The sequence below is a fragment of the Perognathus longimembris genome, chromosome 10, assembly GCF_023159225.1.
Source record: "Perognathus longimembris pacificus isolate PPM17 chromosome 10, ASM2315922v1, whole genome shotgun sequence".
Lineage (NCBI taxonomy): Eukaryota > Metazoa > Chordata > Mammalia > Rodentia > Heteromyidae > Perognathus > Perognathus longimembris.
This window is the reverse complement of record NC_063170.1, coordinates 28,241,234-28,267,744: the sequence shown is the minus strand read 5'-3', so window position 1 is coordinate 28,267,744 and position 26,511 is coordinate 28,241,234. Positions and strand designations below refer to the sequence as shown.

General features: G+C 37.6%; 1 protein-coding gene across 7 annotated transcripts in view; it reads left to right on the top strand.

Annotated features, from left to right (window-relative positions):
• The window catches only part of Phkb (phosphorylase kinase regulatory subunit beta), a 204,216-nt gene that overhangs the window by 144,313 nt on the left and 33,392 nt on the right, over positions 1-26,511 (top strand). For all 7 annotated transcript variants that reach the window (XM_048355673.1, XM_048355671.1, XM_048355674.1 and 4 more), the window contains 6 exons: positions 10,509-10,564; positions 11,044-11,137; positions 16,512-16,595; positions 17,019-17,123; positions 22,734-22,816; positions 23,034-23,124. In XM_048355673.1, coding sequence (XP_048211630.1) covers positions 10,509-10,564; positions 11,044-11,137; positions 16,512-16,595; positions 17,019-17,123; positions 22,734-22,816; positions 23,034-23,124 — 513 coding nt within the window. The remainder of the gene's footprint in view (positions 1-10,508; positions 10,565-11,043; positions 11,138-16,511; positions 16,596-17,018; positions 17,124-22,733; positions 22,817-23,033; positions 23,125-26,511) is intronic.

Below are 26,511 nucleotides of genomic sequence, written 5' to 3'. Positions count from 1 at the left end.
AAGTATAGCTTTTTAACCATGTTTGACATGTCATTCCTCTGATATTTCTACTCAACTTTCTCTGCTTTCCTGTTAATTTTCTTCATGTTGCTGCTTCGGATTGGTTAGAAATGCTGAAGCAATGGGCTGGGGATATGGCCTAGTGGCAAGAGTGCCTGCCTCATATACATGAGGCCCTGGGTTTGATTCCCCAGCACCACATATATACAGAAAATGGCCAGAAGTGGCGCTGTGGCTCAAGTGGCAGAGTGCTAGCCTTGAGCAAAAAGAAACCAGGGACAGTGCTCAGGCCCTGAGTCCAAGCCCCAGGACTGGCCAAAAAAAAAAAAAAGAAATGCTGAAGCAAGATGTGAGGGCATCTCCGTTAGGATATGCCTGTGTTCACACTGTTACTTAATTCCTGAGGAGATGTATCGCTGGTGTACCATCCCACTTGGAATACACATATAAAGTATCTGCCTGGTTTCTTCAGCTAATGAAATTTTACTGAAAAATGAGTGTAATGAAAAAAAATGCTGAATGTTGGCAAGACCCACTGATGAGGGGTAATGAGCATAAATGAGTTATGTATAGCCCCAAAAGCAGAGGCACAGAATGTTTCAAATGCACTGCCCTTGAGACAAGCCCCTCCTCCAGTGAGGTATAAACTGAATCTTTGTGCTTTTTTTTTTCTTTTCATGTCTTCTTCCATTTCTTGTTTTCAATAAAAGGCCTATTAAAGCTAGCCACCATAGCTTATTTTATTCAGCATACAGCATATTAAAAATAAAACTAATTGGATTAAGGCTAGTGGATTGTTGCAAAATTAAGAATTATTAGCTGTCTGTATTATATAGATTTTTAATAGGAGAGATAATTTTAAAACTTAATTGACGAGAACTAAATAATTATATTCTATCAAAATTCAGAAAATACACATTTTTAGGCAACATCTAAAATTATTATCTTAAAATCTGATCTCAAATGAATAAAGAATGGTTTGTTGTTGGACCTTTGCATCATTCTGCCCATACACACCAAACACAATACTAACCTGTTTATATGACCAACAATTTGTTAATTTTGTGTCAAATTAACTGGACCACAGGTTGCCCAGATATTCGGCCAAAAACTATTCTAGGTATTTTTATGAGTTGTTTCCAAAATTAACATTTAAATCAATACCGAGTAAACCAGATTGTCCTCAGTAGAAGGAAGACTCTCATTGTAAGTCTACTTTCATACTGTGATATTGGCTTTTTTTCTTGTCTCTGGACTTGAAGAATAACACCAGCTCCTCTGGCTCTCAAGTCAACCTGCGATTAGACTAGATCTACACCATCACCACTCAGGGTTTTCAGGCATCCAGACTCAGACTAGTTCTGGGCATCAGCCCTCCTCATTCCTCAGATTGCCAAACCATCCTGCACATTTTGGAGCTTTGCAGCTTCCAATATCATATGGGCCAGTTCCTTTAAATAAATTTCTTTCCCACTTTTCCTCCTTTATCTCTTCATATCTCCAAACACACACACACACACACACACACACACACACACACACACACACACACTCACCACCACCATTTCTTTGGAAATCACAGTAGCAGCAGCACTGTGAAATACACACACACACTGTAGTATCTGTCATTTTTAACTTCAGACCTAGACATAATCTACATGTTAAGCTAAGCTCTAAAACTAAAATGTATAATTTTTGACAAATTATTCATAGTTCTGTATGTCAGTTTCCTGATTTTTAAAATGAGTTTTTTTTGTGAGAATATAGGTCAAAGTACACTTGAATAATACATGGCACTTAGCAGACTCTTAAGACATTAACATTGGAACCATTCTTCATATTCTAAACCAGACTACAAGAAAAATACAACAGTAAAGTAATAAGACTAGACTTATCAGTAGGCTGTTACGTTGTTTCTGTGAATAAATTGTGAATTGACATCTGTATATTTTTTTTTGCCTTCCTCCTAGAAAAGATTCAGACTCTGACCTTTGTGCTTCTCCCCACATCTAAACCTACCATTCTTTTCTGAGAACAAGTCTTGAAATAAATCATATAATGCAATGGTAGCAGTGCCTTGAGTGATTTAGGCTGATGGTATCACTGTTACCATGAGATTTCAGCTCCAAAGGTTGACTAGCCTCAATGATTAAAACCATGACATGACATTGATAGTATGAACAGCTACAAACTGGCTGTTAAACAGAATGTCTTAATAGACATATTCTGTGTATTGATAAATGAAAAGAACACCATGATATACAATAATTAGTGGGAAAAAGAGAGAAATCCTCATTTGTCCCTTTAAGCATGAAGAAACTTTAGAAAAGAGGCATAAATAATAATCAGTAAATTGCCTGGTTGTTAGCTGGTGACAACTGAATAGATAGGGGGAGCATTTCAAAGAAACATTCACTGAAAACTTGTTCAAAGCTTTTAATTTTTTGACCTCATCAATGAATCATCTATTGGAATACATAGACTTAAAAAAGAACAAGGAGAAGAAAATCTATGAGGCATGATCATATTCTAGCTTCTCTGTACTCCCTTTGAAAGTTTATTATACTGCTTTATTTATAGGCCCCAGGTGCAGATCTGCTATCCTTACCACTTTGACCTGATTTGAGTAATTTAAAAACTACAATCTGACAGATGAACTTGCAATGTCTTAATTATGATAGTTTTAAATTTTAAGTAAGATGAGTTGCAGTTTTGAACCAGGTAGTACACCAAGCTGATACTATTATACGATGAAAGTGTTCCCTCCACTGAACACTTAATTAAGTTAGCAAACTCATGTTCATGTGCTTTGTTATAATGAAGAAATTTATTAAAAATATAGTCTAACATTGAAATGAAAAATTTGAGCCAGAATATTTCCCGTTATATGTTGTTAGTCCTCAGTCATTGTAATTATATGGTATAAATTTGTTTACATTTAATTATGGTTATTTCTTTTTTATAAAAATATCCTGGTTTGTATTTGCAACCATATGTTGTATATGTATGAGGATCTATAAAGTCTAACCTGTAATACAAAGAAAAATTTCTTCTTCCAGGCCATCAAATCAGTACCAATTTCCTTTCTTTTAGAAAAAAGTTATTGTGTACATCCCTAGTTTGTTTGTTTTTTTTAAAGCAAGCACAAAGGGCTCAAGTAGTAGAACACTAGTGGGAGGGGAGGGGAGAAGAGCCAGCTTGGGGATAGAGCCCAGGCTCTGGGCTCATTCTGTAGTTAAACCATTCATAAGCATTCTAAAAGCTAAAGCACTTCTGAAGAGACAGTAAAAAGTACTCCCTGACTAGTACCCAGTGACTCACACAGCACTTGCACTCACTAGTAGGGACAGATAATATTCGAATACCCTGGTGTTTAGATTTTGGATAGAACTGAAAGGGCAGATCAAATGAGATGGACAAAAACTTAAGGTGAGTGAACTATACTTTCTAAGCAGGCACTCTATCACTGAGCCATACCTCCAGCCCACAGTGAAGTATACTTTCTAGTGGTGGATTCTAATGCAAATGAAATGGGAGATAGGCAGGAAGCAATAGGTTATACCCAAGTGATAAAGGACTCAGGAAGTTTGGAGTTCTGGAGTAAAGAACTGATGTCATTACAAATCTGTCTACTCACCCATCTTCCTTTCCTGTTCTTCATTCACTCAATAATTTTTTGGGCCAACTTTGGCATGCAAATCAATGATACAAAAAAATTTATTTGACACAGAATATAGATAAAGGCAGGCACAAAGCAGAAAGCCAAGGAAACCTATTCCAGGGGCCCAACATGTTAAATGGTTGTGTTTTAGAGTTCATGCAAAATCTCATATTTTTACTACTTACTATGTTTACTATGTTAACTGACTGTATATGTCCTACTGTTACAATGAAATAATACATATTGTCCTCATAACTCTATGAAGTATTTTTAGTAGTCCCAGTTCATAGCTGAGCAAACTAAGATTTACTGAGATTGACATAGATAGTAACACAACAAATACTTGCATAAATCATTTCTGTAGCATATGAAGTATCTTACAAGCCTCTTTTGTTTGATGTACTCATATTATTATAAGGTAATTTACCAGAGAAGCCACATGTTGAAGGATTGAATCTTAGAGTCTTTATTAGAATGTTAGCAGTAGGCAGTCTGCAAGTAGCCAATTGTTAGAAAGGCCTGTAGCCCACAAATATACTCAGTTAGGAAACAGGCCAGAGAGGAAAGAAAGAACAAAAATACTACCAACAAACCAGTTCAGCTCCAATGGAGAGCTGAAGTGGGACACCATGGTGACCAGAGATGAGCCAGGAGAGAAAGGACACAGGATGTGAACATGGAGACATGTGGCATGGCATAATGGTACCTGAGCTGGTCTGGGCCTAAATAGGGTCAGGTCAGGTTAGTGAGGCTTAGAATGCAAAGGCAGGAAAGGTATGACAATGATCACGTTTTGAGAAATGAAAGGAGAGAAAATTGCATAGTTAAGAGTGCTGAGTGGTAACAAAATACTTTGAATTGAACGGCTTTTAGAGGACAGGATTTTTCTTGAAGGTCTAGAAGCTGAAAGTGTAAGATGAAAGAATTGACAGATACAGTGAATATGACCTGCTTTCTGGTTCACAATGATATCTTCACTGAATCTTCACAGGGCTGGCCTCTCTTGTAAGGGTGACAGTCCTATTCATGATTATTCCATTCACGTGACTTAGCAGCTTTCTAAAGTCCATTCCTCTTCCTAATATATGAATTTGAGAATGGGGGAGAAAAACATGCAGACTACAATAATTATAAGGATTTCTTTTTAAAAGATGCTTACAGTTCTTTGAGGGGAAGGATTAGCCATATAAAAATAGGGAAATGGATGGTCCACATGTCTTAGGATGTTGGAAACCAGTGGGACCTTGGGTAGCATAGATAGAGTTTGAGTTTTGTTTCTGTCGTTGTTTCTGTCTTGTTTGGAGTAGTATTGAGGTGCCAGACTTTGAAGTCAGGCCCCACCACGTGAACCCCATTTTAGAATCGAACCCTGAGCCAATCAGATTTGTACCTGTGTTCTAATCTTGCTTGCACAGCTGATTGTTGTAACCTTGTTCTTTGCCTTTATAAGCCCTGTGTAATCACAGCTCGGGGCTTCCTCCTAACCTCCGCTGTGTCGGTGGGTAGGACGAGGCCCGAGTTGGCAGCTCGTTAAATAAAGCCTTGCCTTGCTTTTGCATTTCGGAGTGTCTGAATCTCGGTGGTCTTCTTGGGGGTGGTCTTGCAACTTGGCACAACATTTGGGGGCTCGTCCGGGATGGCCCCAGAGACCCCGAGACCCCAGACTCCGAAGGTAAGAAAACAGCCCTGTTCATTTGTCTTGTCCTGTAATTTGTCTGTTTGTCTGTTTTGCTTTTGCTTATACTTGTAGGGCGCGAGTCAGTTTGGTTTTTGGCCAGAACTGACCAGGAGGGCCTCCTAAACGAGACTCAACCCGCCCACCTTGTACTTGGGTCTGCTCCTTCTGCTTATCTGGCAGGAGGTTGTGGGCCAACTTGGGTCCACTCCTCCTGTACCCTGGCAGGAGGTTGTGGGCCAACTTGGGAGATCTCCAACTCGTAACTCGGGTCCACTCCTTCTGCACCCTTGCAGGAGGTTGTGGGCCAACTCGGGTCCACTCCTTCTTACAGGAGGTTGTGGGCCAACTCGGGTCCATTCCTTCTGCACCCTTGTAGGAGGTTGTGGGCCAGCTTGGGAGATCTCCAACTCGTAACTTTTCTTAGGCCTGTGTGTTTTCCTCCTTTTGTATTAATTGTTTTGTTTTTGTAGCCTTTTGGAAGAAATTTGGAAGTAAAATTGTCCTAAATAATTATTGCAAAGTGAGAAAAGGAGAATTATGGCTACCAAAATGTTTAATTGCCATTCCAGCTTCTTTGTAGGTTTTTTGTAACAGTTTCCAGCAGGCCCACAGAGAAACACAGGTGATTCCTACAAGTTTGTCGAGATCTAATACTGACCCTTAATAAGTTCCAGGTAAGAGAGCATGCTTAAAAACTACTTCTGTGTGGACCACCTTGTTGCTTATAATTGGAGTAAAGTGGCCCCTTATAAGACTCATTGATCTGAATCTGCGGTTCAAAGCCAGCCCGGGCAAAGAAAGGTCCCTGTGAGAGACTTGTCTCTAATCAGCCAGCAGAGTGCTGGGAACGGAGTGGTGTGGAGCTCAAAAGTGGTAGGGTGCTAGTCTTGAGCTGGAGAGCTGAGGGACAGCACTCAGGCCCTGAGTCCAAGTCGAAAGTCACTCCTCCTGGGACAAAAGTGATGGAGCATCCAGAGGCAGTAAGCCGCTGCTTGGATGGCAGAGATGGTGTCAGATCCTAGAGTCACTACTGTTGGCCTTTCAAAAGTTAAAGCCGGGAAGTCCTAGAAGAATAGTTCATAAGCATGCCTTTCCAATGCCCATGTCTGTCTACTGGGCAGGAATTTGCCAGTCATCTGTGATAGTGGTTAGTAAGGGTAAGTTTGTTAAATGAGAGGATAGATTAAAATCTCACCCCCCGCATTTACTCAAAGCCCTGACTGGCAGTAAGAATTTTAAGTTGATACATCTGTTTAGGAAAGAAAGCTTGTAGACCTGAGATTGTGTTGTCCTTATTGAGATCTGTTAAAGGCCTGTCAGCTTGCCAATGCCCCCAATCAACAGATTAACCACGGTGGAGGGGACCCTGGACGGCATCGCCACTTGGGTTCATTGCTTCTACACCAGGCCAGCTGACCCCTTTGCCCTGGATGACAACTACCGTAGTGGAACATGGGAGGTCTCCAAGCACCCAACTCAGCCGCTTCGCCTTCGCCTCAAGAAAAGAAAGTTAGACTGAATATTGTTATAATTTTCTTTTTGCCTTCTTTCCTTACTACCCTGGCTAGTGTTGATGTCATTTTGGCAGCTCACTCCAAAGTGAGGTGAATCCTGCAGTCCCTTGGTAAAGTAGACTAAGGTTATAGGTTCCTGGCTAGGTAAGGTCAACGCCCCTGAGTCAGCCTGAAGAAATTACAGAAGATGGATGATCTTCACCCATCAGCCCCCCTTTAAAACAGAGGGACCAGAGTTATTTTCGGATACTACTTTTGGCCCTACTGGCCCATGCCTTACCTCTATATCATCCCCTAGACATGCAAGCCATTAAAATGGACAGAATGGAGCCATGATTGGCTCCCAAGGTACCAAAAAGAAAAAGGGGGAAATGAGGTGCCAGACTTTGAAGTCAGGCCCCACCACGTGAACCCCATTTTAGAATCGAACCCTGAGCCAATCAGATTTGTACCTGTGTTCTAATCTTGCTTGCACAGCTGATTGTTGTAACCTTGTTCTTTGCCTTTATAAGCCCTGTGTAATCACAGCTCGGGGCTTCCTCCTAACCTCCGCTGTGTCGGTGGGTAGGACGAGGCCCGAGTTGGCAGCTCGTTAAATAAAGCCTTGCCTTGCTTTTGCATTTCGGAGTGTCTGAATCTCGGTGGTCTTCTTGGGGGTGGTCTTGCAACTTGGCACAACAGTATTAGAGATTGATTTTAGTACCCCGTGCTTCCTAGGCAGGCGCTCTACTACATAGGTTTTAAAAGCCCATTTTAACAAAAGAGAGGAGTAGCTATCCTATGGTAAATGTGAAAATAATAACTACAGCAAGAATTAGTACCCTTATTTAATATTTTGTATGTCAAATACTATGTTCATTACTTGTTCTCTGCCTAAATCCTAGGCAGTTCTCTGAGATAGAAACAGTTATATTTTCCAATGTAGTGAAAACTTAGACACTGTAATATGGAGGTCAGATCTGGCCTGTGCCATCATTGGCTGTTGAGGGATGTCAGATTGACTCCATCTCAGTTAAAGAGAGCAGAGGCTGACTCCATCTTCACTAAGCTCTCCCCTGCCCCTGAGCCTCAGGGTTGGGAGTGTGCCCTGTCTGCTCAGAATCTAGGGAAGTTCCCCTTCACTATGATAAGATTGTGTAAACTGCTTGACCACCTCAGTTGTGGAAGGCTCAAAGAACGTTCAGGGTTAAACCTATGACCTCCCATGAGTAGGTGTATCCGCTTGCATCATGTGAGCCCCACCAAATCCACGTGTCAATTCTAACTATAATGATAGGTTGGTTCAAACAGATACTGTGAGACAGACTGTGACTCCATTGGCCACTTGTGTGTGACCTAGCATGCTCTGTAAGTGTTGTAACCTCATTGGCCACTTGCATGTAGCTGGTTTGACTATGTGATGTTTTGCCTTTATAACCAGGCCTGGAAGGCCGCTCGGAGTCACAGTTTCAGCTTCCAAGTCTGGGCTGCGACCCTGGCCACTCGGTTCGCTTTTTACTTCCCCAATAAATCCATCCTTTTATCATCTTTCTGCTGGAGAGTGAGTGGTGAACTCTTGGAGGAACCAGGAAACCCCTCCCTTGGAGGGGAGGGGGGGACTCCATTACAGACACCACTTAAATGTCCATCAAAATGAACTTTCCTTAAATGAAATATGAGCCATTTTCTTTAAAAGGTTAATCTTCCTTAAAGGTATCATTTAAAAACCTTTATGTGGTAATACATATGTGAGAACTTACCTGCTACCCATCTCTCCCAGTGGACTTAAAATTTCTGAAGGAGGGACAATCGGTTATATTCATCTTATAACATCTTTGTCGAACAGGGAGAGTTTTGTACTGATACACTCTGGGACAAGTGACTAAATGCATGATAAATAGAGAATAGTAGTACTATACAGGTCTTAAGTGTGTTTGCACTTCTAAACCTAAGAAACAAAACTATTAACAATACTTTTAGAGAAAACAGGATCTGGCAAAGAAGATACTAATTACTCTTAGCTTTTAGCCAACAATAGTGGTGGTTTGAAAGGAAGGTAGTTATTGGGCAAGAACTACTCATGCCAAATTCTTTCTGTGAGCAGAGACTGGGTTGAGGAGTCCTACTTGGGTTAGAGTTAAAGGCCCAGCTCCATCATGGTTGACACTGTATTAATCAGAACTTTCTAAAATGCTGGATGTTTGCTGTTAAAGAGTTCTTTAGCCATGTAATAGTCCCTACCCAGATGTTCACTGTGACTCAGCATGTTTACTGGCCATTTTCAATCTGAGTACTCTGTCCTACAAATGGCAACAACATTATCCTATATAGGTCTATGATTCAAAAAGAAGGTACTGATTTTCCAATTAGATTCTGTAAAGTGCTTTATTTATTATAACTGAAATGGTATCTGTATTCTGTTATGTTTCTACTTGCTTTTTATTTAAGAATCTCTTAATTGTTGTAGAGATTGTGGATAGTGGCCCACTCTAAGGTAATCCTCCTTCTGATGAAGTAAATACTAGGTCTCATCAGCTTAATTGTTTCATTTTTTGCTAGAAATATTGATGGAATGGAATAATTAGTTCCTTTCTCATCCTTTGAAGAAACATTTCATTGTAAGTTCTTTATCAAATAAAATAGAATTTATAACATGTTTTAATATGCATTTTTTCACTAAGTTGTGATGTTGTCTCTTATAAACTCATTCAAATTACATGAAGTCTGCTTGTTATGGCATTTTCACAATGACTTTGGGAACTGTCCCTTTGACTGTATGATATTTACTTCTGGTATATGGATTATGGTGTTTCTTGCCTGCCATCATACATAAATTCTAGTGGCATATAGAATACTATTGAGAGGAACTGACTGACAGTAAATAAAATGTTTTACAGAGTACTACTGAGAATTTTGAATTTATTATATAAAGTTATATTTGCAATATTGTCAGAGCCCCTAGTACTGTATTGATACTTCCTTATGCTCTTTGTTAATTATATAGGAACAAAAGCGAGTTCCTTTTAACAGTGCATAATATATGTTGTAGTGAATCTTTTCAACACAAAAAATAGAATAGCAAATTTCCAATACTGTTTGATTTGGAACTATTAAATCCAACAGCTTGTCTTTAGTGAACATAATAGTAATTATGTAGTCAACTGGGAAGTTCATTCTCATACAGAGAAATTACGTATTAGAACAAAGATATTTTGATATATAAGGTGCCAAAGGGAAATTGGCTAATAAGAAAGGAAATAACCTTATATGTGGTTAAGATGTCAAATGAACAATTTTAACTCACAATCATTTTTTACAGGGAGTGTATAAATTGGATTTTTATTTTTAGTTCTTCCTCTTCCCTTCAGAATTAAATGATGGAAAATGACTCTTAGTCCCCAAACTACTCTTATGCATCATTCAAAATAGCCCTGACAGTCTAGCCCTCTGGTAGTGATGAGATTTATGACTTCTCATTCCTTGTATTCCATTACTCTGTCTGCACCATCAAATTGATTAGTAGGCAGTGGCAAACAAGGAAAGAAAGGCAGCTGCTTAGAGCCAGCTGGTGTCCATCATCTTAATGAACTGCTTAGAGATGGTTAATATTGTCCTTGATTGACCAAATCCTCTGAAATGTTCTCTCCCTTCTCTTCGCCTTTATTCTGTGTTACAGGGACCACTGGAAAATGACTTGGTTGTCCATGTAGCACTCGTAGCAGAAAGCCAACGGTATGAGATACAGATGGGTGGTGTTTTCTTTTTTGGGAAGAGGAGGGTGAATAGTTACTTTATGTTTATATTCCGTATAGACCTCTTGACAGGGTTTCAAGAATGCCATTTTAAATGCTAGAAAAACATTCTTTTATGTTTAAAAATCATTTTTGTCTTAGCTGTTGTGAATATTAAACTGTAACCCATGCCAGTGCTTCCTGGGTTATAGTTTTAAGAAATGAGTACAAGAACATTATGAGGATTCCCAACATCAGTAATTTTACTCTTCCTGCCAGCCTCTAGAACTCCCATCTGACACTCAAGAAAAATCCAGGAAGGCCTGGACTCCAGTGCAGGTGGCATATTGATATTAACAGATATTAATCTGTAATATGCTCTAAGTTATTGTATTCTGTTCCCTTTTGTCCTTCTAATTTTCCATTTCCTGAACTGTATGCGATGCCTTGTCTAAAAATATCTCTTTCTTTCCTCTTTAGCCTCCAAGTGTTTCTTAACACATATGGTATTCAGACTCAAACTCCACAACAAGTAGAACCAATTCAGATCTGGCCTCAGCAGGAGCTTGTGAAAGTAAGTCATTTTGCCCCTTTACATTCTCCTTTAAAATGGTAACAACATGATGATTGGATTTAGTTTATAGGCAAGATATATAGTTAAAACTCCAATTCTGAAATAGGATCATTAATCCCAAACTTTCTAATTAAGTTGAAACAGTCACTGTGTTGGATGTTAACTAAAAGTAAGTAATAAAACTGCATTATGTATATGTGCACATGTGTGCACATGTATACACGTGCAACAAATATTGCATTCACAGGTCTTATTGATTTCAGCTCCTGTTAAAGTCTTATTACTAACCTATGCTTGAGCACTTACAAATTAGTCTTCATTTTAGTTGTTATTTGTGAAGTTATTCTTTATAATTTGATTTGATTTCCATTTTATTAACTTTAAAAATCATCTAAATCTTTTTAATAAATGCTACCTCCCTGTTTTTCCTTTTATTTGCTGTTTGAACGATGTATTTCTTAGCTCTTCAGTTTGCTGCTCTCAAGGAAAATATAAAATGATGTCCAAGTTTGTATTTGATGAAGTTATATGCCTATTTGGGATGCGAGTAAAAGGTGACTTTGGAGACCTTTTGTACACACTGCTCTGCAGAGGGATCAAGAAATGCTATGTTGTGAATATTCTTCCTCATTAGAAACAGGAAATTGTTGACTCCCACTAGTTGGTCAGAACTACCATTTCCTATGGTAATTATTAAAAACAGGAACAAGCTCCCTGCTGATTGGTAGAAATGTTTGTAAAAAGTATCTCTTAAGTTGTCATGGTTAAATTGATTAAGTTGATACAAATATTTGTGGCCAAATCTGAGATCCTACAAAGAATGAAAGAGAAGAAGCAGCATTATATGCTGGGCAACGGTGGCTCACACCTGTAATTCTAACTACTTACTAGGAGATCATAGTTTAAACCCAGCCCCAGCAAGAAAGTCCATGAGACTCTTATCTCCAATTAACTACCAAATGCCTGAAATGGAGCTGTGGTTCAAGTGGTAGAGTATTAGCCTTGAGCAAAAAGCTCAAGGAAAGAGCCTGGGCCCTGGATGCTCCAAAATTGGCATGTGTGGGACACACACACACAAAGACATTTTGTACTCAGAACCTGTTTGTGTAAATTAATAATGAAATATTTTTTAAAGGAATGAAGGCTGAGATGAGACACACATGACACGGGGAAATGCAGAATCCCATAATTGCTGGTCACTGGGCTAGACCTTGCCTATAGGTAACACAAAACAGAACATAGGTGTGTCACAAAAAAGCACAAGCTGTTAGAGGGACCTTATATCTCTCTAAAAGACACTCTCCTTCTACTCCACCCAGTAGAGAGCTAAGGCAGAAAGTACAAAGACCTGTTAGAGAGGTAACACTTTGAAATCACATAAGAGGTAAATAATGAGGGAGAGCTGATTTTTATGGTGGAAGAGGGTAAAAAATAATAAACTAGAAGGAACTGAGGAGCTGAACGCAAGCAGAGGAAGCAACACAGTAATCAAAAGTATGTCAAAACCTAACACTTAAACACTGCAGATTGTTATTTACATGGAGTTGTTTCTGCTGAAACACTTTTATGGTCTCACAGAAAGCCCTAAAGAATGGAAACAAAGGTCAGACTTTGATAAATATACACTTAAAGCAAATTAGCACAAACCTGTTTTTTCCTTCTCAAGACTAATATGAGCACACTTTTGTGGTAATTTTTATGGTATCTGCCAAATAACATGCAGCCACCATGTAAAAGGCCAACATGATTAACAAATCACTTGAATGTAGCATTTTACTCATTCCAAACACCTGCTATATACAGAGCCCCCTGGGGCACTCAGGTGACCTCTGAGTCTAATGACAGGAAGATAGTTCATTATAATTCATGCTGATAACAGCTCTGAAGAGATTCCACTGCTGTGGATCACAAGGGCAGTAAAAAGCATTCTGTTGCAAAAGCAAGTAAAGACTTATGGCAAAACTTGACTATATTTTTTACATTTTATTATTTTAAAGATGATTTAGCAAATGGTATACGATTTGGGTATTTGGTCTGGTTAAAAATCTATTGTGACTCAAAGTCCAACTTTCCTGTACCTTTGTAAGAGCAAGATTGTTCTTTGATTGTTGTTTCAAGCACTATCTTCCAAACTACTGCTCTTTAGAATTCATCCTCTAGCATACTGACCATTTATAAGCCTTTCTATTAAAAACAAAGGAACTCCCTCTTATCTTAACTGATGCACATACTTTTATGCCTTTTCTTCTGAGAACGTGCAACCTATTTCAGCCACTAAAGAGGATGTGAGGATAGACAGCTGAGAGCTGTCTTCTGTGGTATTCACGAGGTGACTGGTGAGATTTGCTTTCTGGTGATCTGAAGATGGGATCCTGTTATACAGTATCAACCTAATTAGTATAAAGTACTTCTGTTTTCTGAGTAGTTTGGTCACTTCTGTGTATTTCAATGCATTCGTTGTATGTATATGTACAAAGTGGGCCCACTTTGTATGTATACATATTCCTGCTTCCAACCAGAAAAGGAGCAACAATTCCAGATTGGCTTTACTTAATTGCAACAGACCTGTGAAACCGTAGTTCAGAAAATCCTTCAATTGTGATAAAGAATGGTGGCGCAAGGGCTGGGAATGTGGCTTAGTGGAAGAGTACTTGCTTAGCATACATAAAGCCCTGTGTTCAATTTCTTAGTACCACCTAAACAGAAAAAGCCAGAAGTAGTGCTGTGGCTCAAGTGGTAGAGTGCTAGCCATGAGCAAAAGAAGCTCAAGGGCAGTGCCCAGGCCCTGAGTTCAAGCCCCAGGACTCGCCCCCAACAAAAAGAATAGTGGCTCAAGAAACTTGCCTCCTAATTTGTTCATGGTCATTTAATATTACTACTGTCTTAAATCCAAAGTGGTTTATGAAATCCGAAATTTTGAAAATATCTAGTGTTATGTATCCTAGCTTCATTGTAGCTATGCAATACAATGTTGCTAGAGGACTTTTTCTTGGAAGTTGATTTTGTCTGCTATTCCAGAATCAGTATTGATAGCACATGTAGCTCAGGAGGACAGTCAGTTTCTCCTTCATTCATCCATCAAGTTTTTCCTAAGTATTAGCTACGTACTGGCACAGTGTCAATCAGGGTGCTATTTTCCAAGAATGTACAATTCAAAAGGAGAAATCAGGACAAAGCTAACTTTGACATGGCAAACTGAACAGAGAAATCTGGTATATTAATTTTGTAGGTGATAACGTTATATTTGAAGTCAATTCAAGTAATCAGCATATTATATAGAAACTTTAGAAACTGATTTTAGGAAAACTTACGTTAGCATTCTTTCATCAAATGCAAAAGAAATTGTAAGCACATTAAACATTTAAATGCTTTAAAGTTATTAAAATATAAAACCACTAGAAAGAAAAATGAGCAATATTTTTATTGCAGATGTTAGGGGTGTTTACTTATAGAAGGATACCAATGTCAAAATGCCTTTAAGGAAATGACTGTATTTAATCTTAATTAAGTACAATACAAATAACCTAATACATTAAAAGTACATGTGAGCAGGGCTGGGAATGTGGCTTAGTGATAAGAATGCTTGCCTAGCATACATGAAGGCCTAGGTTTGATTCCTCACTACCGCATACACAGAAAAAGCTGAAAGTGGTGCTGTGGCTTAAGTGATCGAGCTCTAGCCTTGAGCACAGAGAGGCTCAAGGACATAGCCTGGGCCCTGAGTTCAAGCCCCACGATCAGCCAAACAAAAACATATGTGTGACCAAAAAGGTAGAAGTAGAGCTGTGGCTCAAGTGGTAGATCAACAACCTTGAGCAAAAAACCTGTAACATCCTAAGTACAAGCCCCAGGACTGACACCAAGTGATAATGGTAATAATTTTTTTAATGCTTGTTAAATTTTTTATTAGGAAGTTTGTATTGAAGCATGCTGAAATGATGCGTGTTCTAGTATGTTGTCCTCTCACACCATATCACTGAAGAATTTAAAAATAGAGTACAATTCCATTCAAAGGGTAAAAGTCTCAAGATCTCTTACAGTAGAGAAAAAGTGGAAAAAAAACATAATATATAAATAGCCATTTAATATGTTTGAAAATGTTGAACTACAAATATTTTAGTACAGTAGTTTAAGAGTAAAATGAATGTTTGGCTCAAAGTGACAAAAAGGTCTGTGCACTACTAATGCCAATATAATAATCAGCCAGATATTATCTTTCAGAGAAAAGGTACATTCTCTTTGATTTAGCAAGCCTACAAAATTTTTCTGCAGATACAATCGCACATCCAAAGATGTTACTAGAATTATTGTGCTATTTTAGGATAAAGGGTCTTCTTGATTGAATTAAGTGCTCAGTATTAATTAACTTGTACTGCATTCCAAGAATATCTGTTTTTGCCTTGTAGAAAACACACTGCCCTACTATGTAACTGTACCCTTTTGGCACAACACTTTGTCAAAAAAAATTGTGTTCAATTAATAAATAAATTAAATTAAAAAAAAAAGAAGGGCTGGGAATATGGCCTAGTGGCAAGAGTGCTTGCCTCCTACACATGAAGCTCTCCGTTCGATTCCCCAGCACCACATATATGGAAAACGGCCAGAAGGGGCACTGTGGCTCAGGTGGCAGAGTGCTAGCCTTGAGCAGGAAGAAGCCAGGGAAGGTGCTCAGGCCCTGAGTCCAGGGCCCAGGACTGGCCAAAAAAAAGAAAGAAACAAAGAAAACACTTCCCTTTTTTCTGATACTTACAGTTTTTTCTTGCAGTTATATTTTTTCAGTCATTTCAGCATTGGTAGACAGAGAAAATGAATTGTCTCATTTTAATATTGAAAGCAGAATACCACAACATTAATAAAAACATTTATAAAAACATTAGTATGTTTCAACAACATAGATATACATACATAACCCCTGGTGTTAAGGGGCTGTGAGAATAAACAAGACCAGGTATCTTTAGAACATTCTTTGAATTATTTATAAAATTCATATAATCAGAAAGATCAATAAAGGTGATTCCATTTTGATAGCAAATACTTGAAGATATAAACCCAGTACAAGGTATGTGGACCTGCTTTTTTGAAACTGTTGCTTATTCAGATAAAAGTTAAGACAGAGCCATACAAATTGTGTATTTACAACATAAGAATAGTGTTAAAGTTTAGAAGGTTGCCATATGAATATACTGTTTTTCTCTGAAAGAAAATGTCAGTAGTTGAAAATCTTAAGTGTAGCCCTTGGAATAGTTTCCCTTGCCTCCTTTGCTTTGGAAAACTCACAAACTAAAAAGCCAATGGGGCAGTGAAAATATTTTAGAAAAGCAGTGTGGATTATGGTTTCTTTTCTGACTTGGATTTACAAACTTGTGTTTTACAGGCTTACTTCCACCTAGGCATCAATGAAAAGCTAGGACTCTCCGGAAGGCCAGATAGACCTATTGGCTGCCTGGGTACATCAAAGGTGCTCCAAAATTTCCTCCTAGTGCATTGATTGTGATAGCACATGTTAAGATGATATTTGACCTACTATCCCTCTATTATCATCTTGTTATGTACTTAGGCAAATTATTTGATATTATTTCCTTTAATTCTTACCATGTTTCATATCCTAGAAGCTTTCTGGGAATAAATTATGACACGGTTGTGTTTTTTCCTAAGCTTTGTAAAATACCTTTACAACAATTTTTGTACAGACTTTTTCCATTTTATTAGAAATTATATTTTAACAGCATACTGATTAAGCAAGAAACATTAAAATTAATATCATAGATTTCATTTGCCTATTCATAATTAACATCTGTTTTAATTTAGTTGAGACATAATAATGTTCCTTTGCCTTTACATATGTTTTATATTTATTTGTTTTTTTTGTTTTCCTTCACAGATTTATCGCATTCTAGGAAAGACTGTGGTTTGTTACCCTATCATCTTTGACCTAAGTGATTTCTACATGTCTCAAGATGTTTTACTACTGATAGATGACATAAAGGTAGCTTCAGAACACATTTTGACTGAAATAGGATGACTTTATTACCATAGATTTGTATCATATGTTGTTAAATCAAATACTCCTGCATGTCTGTGACACAGGGATACACAGGGTAAGATATGAAAGTAAAACAAACATCTTTACAGAGTTTTGCTAACTGGCAGCATACAAATGAAAGATAAAAATCTGTTTTAGGTAAAGTTATTACACTGCTAGTTAAATTTTTCTAGAAGTGAAGTAAAAAGGCTAACTATTGAAAACTAGGTTTATATGAAAGACTTTTTTTAACAAAAGTTGAATTAGAATAATTTTCTTCATAAAGAATGTCCAAGGCTAGGCATGGTACTGCACACTTACAGTCCCAGCTACTTAGGAGGTAGAGATTTGAAGGTTTATGGTTCAAGGCCAATCTGAGCAAAAAGTTAGTGACACCTGTTTGAAAGCTAAGCAAGAAGGACTGAGTATGATTCAAGTGGTAGAACACTAAGTTCTGACTTCAAGCAACAGTAAACATTAAAAAATGAAAATGTCCAGTAAGACCTCACCTAACACTTGACTCTAGGAGTTGAAATCTCTACTCCCTGTTCTACTTGTACAGCATAGGACCATAAAATAATGATCTAGAGTATGAAACTTGGAGCTAGATTATATCTCTCAAAATCTTTACTTTATTGTAAAGTTGATGTACTGCAGGTGCTGGTGGCTCATGCCTGTCATCCTAGCTACTCAGGAGGCTGAGATCTGAGGATCGTAGTTCAAAGCCAGATAGGCAGGAAAGTCCATGAAACTCTTAACTCCAATTAACCACCAGAAACCCAGAAGTGGCACTGTGGCTCAAGTGGTAGAGCACTAGACCTGAGCTGAAAAGCTCAGGGATGGCACCCAGGCCCACACTGACAAAAATAAATAAATAAGTAAAAATTAAAAAAGTGATATATAGAGGGGTTACAGTTAAATAGGTCATATACTGAATACATTTCTTTTTTAACAATGTCACCTCTTCCCTCATTTTCTGACTGTTTTTTCCCCTCTCAAACCCTTTCCCCTCTCCAAGTTGAACAGATTCATTTTGAACATAGTGTCTAGATGAATATCACTACTGAATTAGTTCAATTTGTCCCACTATTTCTGTGCTTCCTCTTATGCTCCCCCAAACAGATAAATTTACATATAAGACAAAAAGTACAGAAACCAAAGAGTGACAAAAGAGGAAGAGCAAAAACAAAACAATTACAAATAATCACAAAAAAGTAAAATAAAAGGGCTGGGAATGTGGCCTAGCGGCAAGAGTGCTTGCCTCATACATGTGAAATCCTGGGTTCGATTCCCCAGCACCACATATATAGAAAATGGCCAGAAGTGGCGCTGTGGCTCAAGTGGCAGAGTGCTAGCCTTGAGCAAAAGGAAGCCAGGGACAGTGCCAAGCTCCAGGACTGGCAAAAAAAAAAAAAAAAAAAAAAAAAAGTAAAATAAAAAACCTCTTGTTTCCATTTCTTGGAGTTCATTTACCTAAGCATCACTTTGTATGCAAATTATATGCTAATAGCTATTGAGCCTTTGTGTTCCTTTCCTAAGAATATTTCCTTTGATCTCATTGTGAATGTCTGGACTGTCATATCCCAAGTGTAATTTTTTTTTTAAACCATCCATTGAGTTTACTTGTTGATTTATAGGCCCATTCTATTCACTGCAAATGAGGGTAACTGTAACCTGTGTTTTCTTTGGGCCTGGCTTACTTCACATAATATAATTTTTTACAAATCTTTTCATTTCCTTACAAATGGGGCGATATCATTCTTTCTGGAAGAAGCATAAAATTTCATTGTGTGTATGTACTACGTTTTCTTGATCCATTCATCCACAGAGGCGGATCTGTGTTGATTCCATATCTTGGCTATGGTAAAAAATGCTGCAGTACGGGGGCTGGGAATATGGCCTAGTGGCAAGAGTGCTCGCCTCGTATACATGAAGCCCTGGGTTCGATTCCCCAGCACCACATATACAGAAAACGGCCAGAAGGGGCGCTGTGGCTCAAGTGGCAGAGTGCTAGCCTTGAGCAAAAGGAAGCCAGGGACAGTGCTCAGGCCCTGAGTCTAAATAAGCCTCAGGACTGGCCAAAAAAAAAATTTTTTTTTTAAATGCTTCAGTGAACATTATTGTGTGGGTATCTTAATGTGGCCTGGTTAGTGGCCAGTTGGGTAAACACCTAGGAATGGAATTTTGGAATCATAGAGAACCTCTGTGTTTATTCATTTGAGGAACCTCCACACTGCTTTCCACAGTGGTTGAATAAGGTTACAAATACTACCAACAACGTAGTTCCCTTTTAGCCACATCCCCTCCAACAGCTGTTATTGTTGGTAATGACCATTCTAACTAGGATGACCTAGAATTACAATGCTGTATTGATTTGAATTTCTTTTATGGCAAGGTATATTGGATATCTCTTTGTCTGTTGGCCATTCATACTTCTTCTGAGAAATCTGTCTTTAAGTCTGTAGCCCATTTACTAATTGGGTTGTTTCTTTTAGGATTCTTTGGGGGGGGGAGTAATTTTTTTGAGCTCTAAGTATATTTTAGATATAAAGCCCTTGTCTGAAGCATAGCTACTAAAGATCTTTTTGCATTCTATGGGCTGTCTATCTTGCTAGATATGTGCTCTGCTGGGCAGAAACTCTTCAGTTTGATACAATCCTAGTCATCCAGTCTTAAAGAAGAGAACACACCCAAAGAAATGAAATTAGAGACAAAAATTATAGTACCATGACAGAAAACAAGCAAGATTCAGAACATTACAAGAGAATACTTTGCAAACCTTTGTGATAACAAATTGTAAAATCTGGAAGAAACAGAATTTCATTATTTCATAAATTCCATAAATGTTTGAATTTCCATTCTGATCTCCTCAATGACCCACTGATAATTTAATACTGTGTTGTTCAGTTTCCTTGAGTTAGAGAATATTCTGTTATGGCTTTTGGTGTTGATCTCTAATTTTATTCCATTGTGTTCTGACAGGAGGTAAAGAATAATCTTAATTTTTTCTGAATTTGGACAGATTTGCTTTGTGACCTAAAATTTCTATTTTGGAGAATCTTCTATGATCTGCTGTGAAGAATGTATATTATGATGCTTCTGGGTGAAATATTCTGTAGATGTCTATATAGTCTAGATGGTCAATGTAGTTATTTAAGCCTGAGGTTTTTCTGTTGAGTTTTTGCTGGCATGATCTTTCCAGAGGTAAAAGTCATGTGTTGAAATCATCAACAATCAATGTGGTTTTAGGGTAAGTAGTATTGGTTTGGTGAAGTTAGGTGCAGCATTTGGTGTATGAATATCAGAATGGTTATATCCTCCTGGATTACAGATCCCCTTATTAGTATGTAATGTCCTTCTTTGTCTCTTCTCACTAATTTTAATTTGAAATCTATTTTATCTGATATTAGTATTGCTACTCCAGCCTGTTTGGGGGAGGAGCATTTTCTTGAAAGATTTTATTTCAGCCTTTCACTTTTAGAATATGTTTGTTTTGGGGGCAAGTTGTATCTCTTGAAGACAACAGAGGGATAGATGTTGCTTTTTGGTCAAACTAGTCAACCTATATCATTTATTTGGAGAGTTGAGTCTATTAATATTGAGATTTAGGACTGAGAAGTGTTTGGTAATTCTTGCCATGTTATCCACTTTCTTAAGGTCTGTGCCTCATACTTTCTTACTATAATTATCTGGTTCTCTGGTAAGGGACCTTTTCTCTACCACTATTCTGTTCCTCTTGATTTTCTATATGTAGAACGTCTTTAAGTATTTTTTGTAGTGCTGGTTTGGTGGAGATAAATTGGTTCATTTTTTCCTCATTATGGAAAAAAATTTTTGTCCCTTGGTTATAACAATATTCTTGGTTGGTAGTTGTTTGCCTTTGAAGTGTGGCATACATCATTCCAGGCTCTCCTTGCTTTCATGGTCTCAGATGAGAAATCTGCAGTTACTCTGATTGGCTTTCCTTTATAAGTAATTAATATTTTCTCTCTGACAGCTTTAAGAATCCTTGCCTTGGTCTATTGATCTGTGCTGATTATAATGTGTGAGTGTGGTGTTCTTTTCTGGTCTGGTTTGGTTTGTTTGGAGTTCTAATGGCTTCTTGTATCTGAATGGGCCTATTGTTTTGGATGTTGGGAAGTTCTCTGCTAGACCTCTGATAAATGTTTCCTATCCCTTTTGTTTCCTTTTCTTCTTCTTCTGCAATACCAATCAGTCTTAAATTAGGTCTATTCATTAAGCCCGGAAGTTCTTGTGAGCTGGTTTCTTGTTTCTTGTCTTTGTTCTGGATATTGTCGTCTTCTTCTCTAGAATATCTACTCTCTTTGATTCCTGAGACTCTGTCTTCTGTCATCTATTTTGTTATGAAGACTTTCTACTTTTTTTCTCTGACTTCTAATTGATAATTATTGATGACTTCTCTTTATTGAGGCTTTCTTTTAAATCTTGTATAGATTTCAGTTCCTTGGTTCGTTTATCTGTGTCTTCTCTCGTATCTTTTAGCCAAGTGACTATTTTTAAATTAGTCTCCCTTTCCTTGTTTTGAAATTCATTTAATTTTCTGCTTATGGATCCTCTAATAACCTTTGGATAGTCTCATCACAGTCACAAATTAACTTGTAAAGACTTTCTATCTTTTCTTTAAACATACTTATCTGCAAGTATTTTTAAAACATTTTGAGAACTATCTTCTGGGTCCTTTTTTTTCTGCTCTATTGTTGGTTATTTTCTGTGAAAGTTGAGCTTCCTTGACTTGCCAGTTTTCTTGTGTTTCTATGGTTTTTTCTACCCATTTGGAAACAAAAGCAAATCAACTGATTACTGATGCTTCTCTGGACCATCTGCAACATGGGGAATTGTCTCTGTTTCTGACTGTGGCCTATTCAACTGCAGGCTCTTGTTGCTGGTTTTTTTCTCTTAAAATTTTGACTCCATCACTTACAAGTTTTATATATTCTTGGGCAAATTATTAAGTCTTACATGCTGCTGTTTTCTCATCCATAAGAATGAAGAAGAAGGCTGCTCTGAGTATTAAATTAGTACCTGGATATAGTAAAACTTGAGTCTGTGATAGGATAGTGATGATGGTAATAAGTAGGTAGATATTTAAGCACATAAAGCACTCCATCCACATTACTTTACTTTTAACAGATTTACTTCAAACTCTTTGACCTACTGTGCTTTAATATGATAATATAATGTAAAATGATGAGACTTAATCTTCTAAATCTTGTGAATAATATCATTCAGATGATTTTTTTTCTTCCGAGTATCATTCTTTTCTCTTCTGTATATCCTTTTTTTCTTTTTTAATAAACAAGCTAGCCTGGCTTCAACTTGAAATTCTCCTGTCTCAGAGAGAGTGTACCTGTTCACAAGACAAAAAGCCTTAAAACTGGAGCAATGTAATTACTTTCAAAAACACATTAAAATAACATGGTTTTCTTAGTCTGAATTATCTAGGCTTTGAATTCTCTTAACATGTAAGTGTTGTTGGCTTTTTATCTCTCATGGTTAAGTTCCCAGTCAGCTTAGATGTTATGCCATTCTACCCTATATCTTCTGTTTTGATAGAATGCACTGCAGTTCATCAAACAGTATTGGAAAATGCATGGACGCCCACTTTTTCTTGTTCTCATCCGGGAAGACAATATAAGGTAGGTTGATTTTTTAAAGAAGGAGTAAGGTGCTTATATCTCACAGCCATTAACACTATGAATTCTTTGGAAGCAGGGGCTCTTTGTATAGTTTTTTATTCTTCACATGTAGTGTAGTAGAGTTATTTGAATATATAAAATACTTAGCACTAGACTATTAATTCCCCATATTAACACAAGTTAATACGCTCATTTTGTTTATCTTCTTTATTTTTAGGGGTAGCCGGTTTAATCCCATATTAGACATGCTGGCAGCCTTCAAAAAAGGCATGATTGGAGGAGTCAAAGTTCATGTTGATCGTCTACAGGTAGCCTCTGAATTTCAGTATGTTTTTGTCTTACAATTATCTGCAGTACAGCTGTTTCTTAATATCTGTTCTATTTAAGATTTTGATTTAAAAATTTTATTCTGGGGGCTGGGGATATAGCCTAGTGGCAAGAGTGCCTGCCTCGGATACACGAGGCCCTAGGTTCGATTCCCCAGCACCACATATACAGAAAACGGCCAGAAGCGTCGCTGTGGCTCAAGTGGCAGAGTGCTAGCCTTGAGCGGGAAGAAGCCAGGGACAGTGCTCAGGCCATGAGTCCAATGCCCAGGACTGGCCAAAAAAAAAAAAAAAAAAAAAAAAAAAAAAAAAAAAAAAAATTTTATTCTGTACTGATCTTACTATTACTATTGATAACTCAGGTGCTTAAACAATTGTAGTTGTTTCCTAACCAAATTTTACATCTTAGCAGCTGAATTGTAACCTCATCATTGCATTTGAGGAAACAAATTTATAAGGGGGTTAAGTAACCTACTGAGTAACCTGGAATTTTAAAGTCAAGTTGTTCCATTGTTCATTTCTTTATTTTACTGTAATGTTTAGCCAGGATATAATCCTTATTTCATTTAAACACATCAGCATTATCTTCACAGCTCCTCTTTAGTTCTCTGTTAGATATAACAGCCTCTTTGTCTAAAGCCCTCTCCTATTAAATAATCTGTGCATTAGCCAATACAGATTAACTCCTGTGTCCTGAACTCTGTTGAGTTCTACCCCTCTGCTCGCACCTTTTCTTCTGCTTGGCTCTTCAGCCTTCTTCCAAGATCTTTGGGCTTTGAAGTCTTAGACTTTCAAAGACAACTCCGCAAAATGGCACAGTCTAGAAATGCCATTTCTCTTCTTTGAGACCCTTCTATGACCTTTAACTTAAACTACTTACATTATAGTTAACTAAATTCTTATTTCTTGTTAAGTAATTATGATGGTCCCAAAGGGTCTTTCATATAGTTAGTGCCCAATATTGAGTAAGAAAGAGAAGTTTATTCTTCACTGGACTTCTAAGTTCATTCCTGGTTGCAGATGAACATGTTGGGGGTGAAGGGGGATTGCTTCTGGCAGGAAGTTGAACATGGAACAGTGCCCCTAGGTTCTAATTGGAAGGAGTCATAATCTAAATGGAAAACTGAGAAGGTAACTTTCTCTAATGATGACATTAATTCCAAGGTTTTCTTCCTTCAAACATACCACACAAAACACTTTTGTGCTGTATTCTAAAATACCCAGCTAGGGGGGGAGGGAGGGGGGCATGAGGGACAAGGTAACAAACAGTACAAGAAATGTATCCAATGCCTAACGTATGAAACTGTAACCTCTCTGTTCATCAGTTTGATAATAAAAATTTGAAAAAATAAATAAATAAAATAAAATACCCAGCTACTTTTTGCTAGACTAGCAACTTTATTATAGTCAACACAACTTAAGAAAATATTATATAATAATGTTCTCTATATGTTCTCACCAAACATACTGTACATAAGGCATTTTATATATATCAATTTTATTACTGTTGCACTTAGTGATATATGGACAATTAATTTGGTGTCTAGAAAACACCAACAAAAAAAGATAAGAACAGTGGGTTGCCAGTGGATCACACCTATAATCCTAGGTACTCTGGAGGCTGAGATCTCAGGATTGTGGTTCAAAGACAGCCTGGGCAGGAAAGGCTATGAGACTTATCCACAATTACCCACCAAAAAAAGCCTGAAGTGATGCTGTGGCTCAAATGGTAGAGTGCTTGCCTTAAGCAAGAAGGATGCCAAGGACAGTATCCAGGCTCAGAGTTAAAGCCCCAGGACTGACACCCCCATACACACACATTTGCTTTTATTTTTATATGACATTTTATATTCATATATGTGTGGATGGATGAATAGGTAGGTAGGTAGGTAGGTAGGTAGGTAGGTTGGTAGGTAGATAGATAGATAGATAGGTAGGTAGATAGATAGATAGATAGATAGATAGATAGATAGATAGATAGAGAAATAGATAGTGATAGACAGATTTTTTTTTTTTGCCCTGAGGCCTGGGCTCTGTCCCTCAGCTGTTTTTGTTCAGGGATAGTACTCTATCACTTGAGCCACAGTGCCACTTCAAGCTCTTTATGATGGGTAATTGTAGATAAGTTTCATGGCCTTTCCTGCCCAGGCTGTCTTTGAACCACAATCCTGAGATCTCAGCCTCCTGAGTACCTAGGATTATAGGTGTGAGCCAGTGATGTCCAGCAAGGCACATATGTTTTGAAAGCAGAGAAGTCAACAAGTCAAATAGCGCATTAAAGTCTGCTAATAGTTCATGCCTATAATCTTAGCTACTCAGGAGGCTGAGGTCTGATGATTATGGTTTGGAAGCAAGCCCAGTACAAAAGTCTGTGAGACTCTTACCTCCAATTAACAGCAAAAATCTGGAACTGGAACTGTGGCTCTAGTGGTAAAGAGCCAGCCTTGAACAAAAACGCTCAGGGACAGTGCTCAGGTTCTGAGTTCAAGGCCCAAAATAAATAAATAAGTGAAAAGAAAGGCAAACTTAACAGAGACCTAAGTATATAGTGTTATAAATGGCATATTTCATACCCACTTGCTGGTGGTTGAATTTGTGTACTTGATTAATTTTTATCTACATTACAATCTCCTCCACATGTTATCTATTTTATTTTTTGTTTTAAATTTTCCTTTTTATAGTAACCTACTCCTGATTTGTAGATCTTGTATTTTGTGTTTTTTCTAAGGAAACTAGTTGGAAATTTTTTGCAAATTTCTCTGAAATTCCTTTTTAAGTTTTTTGTTTTGTTTTGTTTTTTTCTCCTCAGTCTTTCATGTTGAAAGTATCTGTTACATAGCTGGTGAGCCTTAGCTTTTATTCATTTTGTTCCATTCATTTTTAAAAAAGGAGGAAGGAAGTTTTTTGGTGACACACCTTGCAGTCTCACCACTTGGGAGTCTAATGCAAAAGGACTGTGAGTTTGAGGCCACTATGGACTACATACCCAGTTTCAAGATAGCCTGAGCAACCTCCTGACAACCTGTCTTTTGAAGAAAAGGAAAGGAAGGAAGAAAGAAAGGATAATAAAAAAAATAAGAAAAAAGTTATATAAGGGTCAAATATTAGCTATATAGTCTTTCATATAATATTTGATCCTCTTCTCTACTTTGTCTTATATTTTGGAGACAGCCTTTATTCAGAGAAAAAGCCTTTTATCTCCTAGAATTCAAGGAGATGCAAGTAGATACTAACTTCTAAGCTATTTAGAGAAGTCCTGAACTTTTGGATTAGCCACTATATATAGAGTGTCAGTAAATATACTGTTTTTAGTTCCCTCTCCCCTACTCCCTCAGTATACCCACCCATCCAGAACCTGGGAATCTTCTG